The sequence below is a fragment of the Muscardinus avellanarius genome (assembly GCF_963383645.1).
Source record: "Muscardinus avellanarius genome assembly, chromosome: 16".
In the NCBI taxonomy this organism is placed as follows: Eukaryota; Metazoa; Chordata; class Mammalia; order Rodentia; family Gliridae; genus Muscardinus; species Muscardinus avellanarius.
Window position 1 is genome coordinate 71,029,603 of NC_137802.1, and position 7,290 is coordinate 71,036,892.

General features: G+C 60.9%; 1 protein-coding gene across 1 annotated transcript; it reads right to left on the reverse strand.

Annotated features, from left to right (window-relative positions):
* Positions 1–1,973: 1,973 nt before the first annotated feature.
* On the reverse strand, positions 1,974–7,050 carry LOC308275180 (uncharacterized protein; the record flags this gene model as incomplete). Its single annotated transcript, XM_080713257.1, has 7 exons — positions 1,974–2,257; positions 2,878–3,070; positions 3,228–3,365; positions 4,079–4,264; positions 4,655–4,743; positions 5,376–5,459; positions 6,849–7,050. The coding sequence occupies 7 exons, from the start codon at positions 7,048–7,050 to the stop codon at positions 1,974–1,976; spliced, it is 1,176 nt and encodes a 391-aa protein (XP_080569383.1).
* Between the last annotated feature and the right edge of the window lie 240 nt (positions 7,051–7,290).

Consider the following 7,290-nt stretch of genomic DNA (forward strand, 5'->3'; position numbering starts at 1 on the left):
GGTGCAGTGCCTTGAGTCCTTTGTGCTCTTGGGGCCAGGCAATCCTCCTTCTCGGTCCCATCATATCCTCCGCAGCTGCCCCCGTTGCTGCGGACCAGGACAGCCCCGGGGAGCGAGGTCTAGAGGCAGGTACCCTTGAATAGGTGTTGGTGATGGGGGGGGGGACTGGTGTCCCCCAGGAGAGGATGGGGTCGGCTGGCTGGCCCACAGGCTCCCAGAAGGCGACGTGGGAACTCAGCCTCCCGTGCCCGAGTCGTGTGGGGCTCGCGTGGGACTGTAGGGCTGGGCCAGGGGATGTTTGCAGTTGGGAATCTGGAGTTGTGCAACCCCAAAACAGTCCCATTTTGGTTGGGGCCCTTCCTGAGATTTGGGGTGTGTGCTAGGGAAGATGGTACCTCTGAAGACTTGCCCTGCCCTGGTCTCCCTCTACTGCTCCTGGGCGGGTGGGGGTGCCCCGAGGATGGCTGGGGGAGCGCCTTCCCTTTCCTGTGTTCCCCCAGGTGTAAACCGTGCCCATTTGTCCTCCAATAAACCAGTTTGCTTTGTACAGAACAAGCCTTTTATTTTTCTCAGAATTTTGCAAAATAGGTAATGCATGTCTCACACAGTTCAGTGTGAAGAAACTATTCACCGTGCGTGTGTGTGTGTGTGTGTGTGTGTGTGTGTGTGTGTGTGTGTGTGAGGGGGGGAGACCACCTGTACACACCTGGGAGGCTAAAACAAGATTAGAGACCAGTGGCAGCAATTTTGCGATATCCTATTTCAAAATAAAAAGGGCTGGGAGTGTAGCTCAGACATCGCATGCCCCTGGGTTCAGTACCCACTGACACAGACTTATACACATAACGAATCATATACATACATGCACAGAAATCTAGAATGAAATGTGTACAAATATTTATATAAAATACAGTTTTTCCTGGACTGTAGTATTGGCACTTTAGGTTGTTTTATATTATCAAAAATGATTTTTACTTTCTTCTTGGCTCGTCTCCTAAAGGGGTACCGATCTGATCGCTCTTTTCAAAGGACCATCTTTGAATCTGTTTATCTAGATATATTTTCTCCTGATTTTTCTTCCTATTCACAGATTCCCTCTGCTATCAAACCTATCCAGAGTTCTTAATTTATTACATTTTTCAGTTCTAGAAATTCCATGTGGTTTCTTAGAGTTTCAAATTCTCTATTAAACTGTTTAAACTGTGTGTTTAAAGTGTGTGTGTGTGTGTGTGTGTGTGTTGTGGGTGGTACTGGGGACTGAACCCAAGCACATTCTACCTCTGAGCTATATCTCTGGTCCTGTTTTATCTTTTATTTTGAAACAGGGTCTCACTAAGTTGCTGAGGGCCTAAATTGCCGGAGGCTGGCCTTGAACCTGTGATCTTCCTGTCTCAGCCTCCCAAGCACTAGGATTACAAGTGTGCACCACCACACTTGGCTCTCAGCTTCCCAAATGCTGGGATTAGAGCCGGGCGTGGTGACGCACGCTTGTAATCCCGTGCTTGGGAGGCGGAGACAGGAGGATCGCACGGGTTCGAAGCCAGCCTCAGCTACTGAGTGAGTTTCTCAGCAACTCAGTGAGACCCTGTTTCCAAATAAAATAGAAAATAGGTCTGGGAGTATAGCCCGGAGGTAGAAAGCCCCTGGGTTCCACCCCCAGTACCAGCAAAAAAAACCCAAAACTCTGGGATTACAGCGTGCACCACCACGCCTGGCCTGCATGTTATTTTTAAGTCTTTAATAACTCATTATCTTGATTACCTACAGGCCTTTTTTTCTTTCTTTCTCTGATGTTGTCCCGTCCTGCGCCTGCTCATTTCTGATTGCGCAGGGACACCAGGCAGCGTGACTAGAGCCTCTGGACGGTGTCGCCCTCTCCCAGAGAGGGCCGGCCTACACTTCTGGGAGGCACAGGCCAGAAGCAGGGAGCAGCTGGACGCCCGCCCGGCGCTCGGGCCCTGGTCACCTCGTGCTCAGGGGCGCAGCTGCCTGAGGACGAACTCCCACTTCTTCAGGGCCAGCTCAGTGTCCTGTGTGGAGACGTCCCGGTGCCACACCGCACGCACCGACTGCTCTGTCCAGGGGAACAGCAGCACACTCACAGCACGGCCGGTCTGGGCCACCTCCTCTGCGCTCACCGCCTGCAGGTGCCGGCACAGCTCTGCAGGGGACAGCCCGGCCACCTTCACCAGCACCATGTTGGTCTCCACGGCAGCAGGATCCACGGAGCAGATGGGCGACGCCAGCTCCTGGAGCCCTGCGCCAGGTCCCTCAGTGAGCAGAGCCCAGCCAGGCCCCCGCCACGCCTGCCTACCTGAGCCTACCGAGGGGCCCCTAAGTGTCACAGGGCGAGAGAGATGGAGTCTTGACGTGGCCTTTGGGATCACATGTGCTTGGCTCTATTTTTTTTTCTTTTTAGACAAATTTAATTGCCCTCTCTGGGCCTGTTTCTTCACTGGTAAACTGGGATCATGGTACTGTTGTGAGGAATGAAGGACCTAAGTTAGCGGCTCTACTCTACTCTGTATTCCCTCTCTCTCTCTCTCTCTCTCCCTCTCTCTCTCTCTCTCCCCTCCCTCCCCTCCTCCCTCTCTCTCTCTCTCTCTCTGCAGTGCTGGGGACTGAACTTGGGTCTCAGTGATGCCAGGAAGTGCTCTGCCCCTGAGCCACACCCCAGCCCACTCTGCCTGAGTCTGCAGAGAACCACAGCCCCGCTGCTTCCCGGTGGCCGGAGCTGCATGTAGAGTCTGCTGAGGCCGCCTCTGTGCCCCACCCTAGAAACCCAGCCTCCTGGAGGCTGGAGGATCGGGTCCTGCCCCCCCCGGGGGGGGGGCCACAGGGGAGGGGGTGAAGGAGTGAGAGCGCGGGGCCAGGCACCTCGTGCAAATGTCCGGGCATTCTCGTGGTCCTTCTGCAGAACCGCCTCTGCGTCAGCCAGTCCCACCAGGGCGGCCGCGGCTAGCACCCCCGCCTGGCGCATGCCCCCACCCAGGGCCTTCCGGAGGCGCCAGGCTTCTTCGATGAAGTCCTTGGAGCCCCCAACCAGGGCGCCCACAGGTGCACCCAGGCCCTGGGGAAAGACGAGATCCCTGCTGGCCCATCCTTCATGATCTGTCATCACAGGACTGGGGGGCAGCTGCTGGGACGGGGCTCAGGGACCCAACTTTGCTGTCTGTGGGGCGCCCCGCCCCATCTACTTCTAAAAGGCCAGCCCCGGGTTTCCCCACCTTGGAGAGACAGAAAGACACAGAGTCACAGTGCTCCACGATGCGGGCAGGGCGCACACGCAGAGCCACCGCCGCGTTCATCAGCCGGGCTCCGTCCAGGTGGACCCGGGCCCCGCAGGTCCGCGCCAGGAGGTGCACCTGGGGCCAAAGGACAGGCGGGGGTCAGAGGGACCAGGCTGGAGACGTGAAGGAGGCTGGAGTTGGGAGCCTGGTTTGGGGACCAGCTCTGGATCCTGGGGACCTGCCTGGGCCTCAGAGCTGGGTTCCGTGGGAGAGTAACGGCAAGTCTTCTGCTGTGCATGCGTGCATGCATGTATGTGTGCGTGTGTGAGGGCTTCACACATGCTAGTGTTTAGGGTACTGGGGACAGAGCCCACTTAGCTCTTGGGAGCTCTCGTCACGGGCCATGGCTGGATGTCTCGGGTCCCTTCAGCTGCACAGCACGGCACGCGGGGATGCCACTGCCTGTGTGAGGTGAGGGGCACAGGGCGGGCTGGGGTCCTGGGGCACGCCCAGCTCCGGCCCTGGCCCTGGAGAGCAGCAGGGCCCCCACACCGCAGCCCTCCCTCTTCTCCTCACTGGCGGTGAGGCCGGTGGGAGCTGGAGGTCGCAGCGCCCTCAGCACGCGCTGTCCCAGCCACTCCAGGGGCAGGAGTCCTGGGGCTGCCCTGGGACTCGGCTCTCAGCAGGTGTGGACACAGCTGAGGCCTGTCCTGCTGGGCAAGTCCAGGGACTAGGACCCAGCACGGAAGCCATGATTCCCTGTGCACCCTCAGCCTGGGGCCAACACAGGTCTCCCCCAACAGTCTGGCCACTGGCGGGTGCCCGGGGCATGTACCCGTGGCGTGTACCTGGCGAAGGTGGTCGATGGGGAGCACCCGGCCCCCCGAGCTGCAGTGCGTGTTCTCCAGGCACACGAGCTCACAGCGTGGGTGGTATTGGCTCCCGAGGCCCCGAGTGATCACCCTCTCCAGCTCGGCCAGATCCAGGGTGCCGCGGGGCATGTCTGGGATCAAGTGAGAGTGTACCCCGGCAATCTGCAGGCAGGGGCAGGGGAGGGCCACGTAGGTCTAGGGGTCCAGTGGCACCTCCTGGAGGAGGGGAGGGGTCCTCTGGAGTAGGGTGACGGTCCCCGATCCTGGGCCTGCTCCCTGCTCTGGGACTCAGCCTTCACCTGTGCGGGCGCATCTACATGCGGCCTGCCAGCTAAGGGCCTTCCAGCTCCCTCTGGAGCGCCAGGTCCCATGTGCCCACAAGGGGGCAGCAGGGCGCCAAGAACAGGTCCAGCCTCAGTGCTGCTGCGCCCAGGGGCAAACCTGGGACCTGGCGCTCCCTCCCATCTCCTGCAGGCTTCCCGGTGCTCTCCCCAGGCACCACTACCCACCTGAGTATCCTGTGCCGCCTACGAGGATGCCCAGGCTGCTTACCTGAGCCACCCCGCCCTGCTCATAGACGTGAAGATGGCACTCCTGCCCGAGGAGGAGCTGGGAGCCCCGGCGCTGGCAGTGGCCCATCACTGCAACATGGGGGAGGGAAGGACTTGGCACTGAGCCCAAGGGGCTACCTGCCCTGCTTAGCTCTGGCCAGGCTGAGTCCCCGAGCCCCAGCGAGCTCACAAGTGCCATATGCCACGAAGGAAAGGGCGTGCCTCCAAGACACAAGCGTGGAGGGTGTGCCAGGCACAGCCCGCACCTGTACCCGGAAGCCCCATCTGCAGGCATCTCCTGTGGGGACAGGCAGCCCAGGGGCTGGCAGGAATCTGGGTGCAGGCTTGCTGGGAAACTGGAGGGGTGTTTACTAAAGGTCGGCTCACAGGCTCATAGGCGAGGCAGGTGGAGGGAAAACACAGGGTGGCCCGCAGGCTGAGCATGGCGTGGCCGCGCCAGAGCTGTGGGCGAGGGCGCACAGGTGCCCGCCCCTGAGCGAGCTCAGGGCCCTCCACTGTGGCCATGAATCCCTTTGCACCCTTGGCGTGGAGACAATATGGGTCCCACCCTGGGGCGGGGAGCTGGGGAAAGCCCAAGGCTAGCCAGCCTCACGTTCCTCTGCCCCCACTGGCTACACCCCACAGGAATCCAGGACCGCTGTCCACGAGTGTCACAGCCCCCTGCACACAGCCGGGCACTGAGCACCTGGTGGCAAGCTCACCACAGATGAGGTTGGCCATGGTGTTGGTGGGCACAAAGAGCGTCTGCTGCACCCCCAGCAGCTCCGCGGCCTTTTCTTGCAGCTCTGAGGAGGAGGGGTGGGTGGGGAAGGCTTGTCAACCATTCCGCCCAGAGCGCTGTGGGTGGCCAGGCTCAGGTGCTGTTCAGGTGCACCTGGGCAGATGCAGCCGGGCCTGAGGCTGCAGTGAGTGCCCGGATCCCCCTTCGGCCAGGTCCAGAGACCGGCGCCCCTCAGCCGACCCTCTGCGCCCTACCTCCTCCTAGGCCGTGCCCCCACCCCAGGCCACCAAGGCTTTCTTGTGGTTTGAACCCCCACGTTGCACTCCAACCTCGCACCTGTCCTGCTTCCTTTACAGTCAGCCCCAGCAGGTGGGGCCCTGTGGTTTCTCTGCTGACTTCCTCTCGCCCTCAGAAGGAGGGCCTCCAGGTAGCTGAAGGGGGACAAAGGGCACAGCCAGAGAATGGGTGGGGCTCCTCTCTGTGGTATCAAGTCCAAAGCCCTAAGTGTGCCATTCAAGGCCAGCACAGTCGGGCCTCTGCTCTGTACCCCAGAAGGTGCCCCTGGCACCCTACACTCCACACACACTCCCCACCTATACCATGGAGACTTTCCCACTGGGGCCCCTCTGCCTGTGAGTGCACGCTCCCTCCTCTGCCCAGGCTACGGCCATCAGCCGCAAGGAGGTCTCCTCTGGAGACTCCTCTTCCCTGTGAATCGGGCCTCTGTCCCCACCTCCAGGCCCCCAAGGGACCCCCACACACAGACACCTGTCAACACAAGCACTTCCTTAGGCACTGACTGGTGACTTGAATACACGGCAGGCTGCCTGCTGAGCAATGGCCGGCATCTTCATAATTCCCCGTTAGAGGGGGTGTTTGTTGGACACATGACCAGCCCCGATCACCCCTGGACCTCAGAGAGGCTCCCGGGGTTTAACTGGTAAATTGCCCCTGACCAGGGGAGGGGTGCACATATCCTAATAGCACCAGTGGCTCGCTAAGGTAGTGACTCTCAGTTCAGGGCGGGCTGTGGGTCATTGTATCCTTAAAGGAATAAATAAAGATACTCTTTTAAAGATGTATTAGAGAAGTAAAGATGTGCGATTGCCGATGGAAAGCCCCTTTTCTAGATTGAGTCCACTGACCTCATGCGAGCAGTTACGGGTTTTAGAGTTAGAGAAACTGGGTTCGAAGCCTGGTTCTGCCAGTCACTGGCTATGGGGCCGGGGCACCCCTCTCCGCAGCCTGCTGCTCCCCACCTGGGGGAGGCTGGGCGAGAAGGGGTGGCTATGCAGTTCAACCTTATCAGCAGGCCCAGTGCGGAGCCCGAGCATCGGGGCAGGTGCTCCCTGAACGCCGGCTGAGCTCCCTACCCGGCCGCCCTCCTCGCCAGCACCCTGGACAGCGCCCGGGGTCGCCTGGACGACCCCTGCCCGGCCCGCACCCGGCTCACCACGGACGGTGGGGTCCTCGCCGTAGTCGTCGTCCCCCACGACCGCCTCGGCCATGGCGCGCCTCATGGGCGGCCCGGGCTTGGTCACCGTGTCGCTGCGCAGGTCCACCACTCGTGCCGGGACCCCCGCTGGGCTCCCAGACCATCGCGCCCAGGGCGCCCCGACCCCCAGCGCCAGGGCCCCGGCCAGTCCGCGGAGCATGGTGGGCAGCGCCCGGAGAGGCTGGACCCTCTGTTCCCCGCTCGGATCGCTCGGGGAAGCGGGGCGACAGAGGCACTGCCCCACCTGGGTCGCGGCTGACCCAGGCCTAGAGGGCCGCTGAGCACGCTGGGAGTTGTAGTCCGCCTACAGCTCGGCAGGCAAGAGCGAGCCTGGGTGACCCCACAGCATGCTGGGAGTTGTAGTCCGCCTACTGCTCGGTGGGTATACGCAATCCCGAGG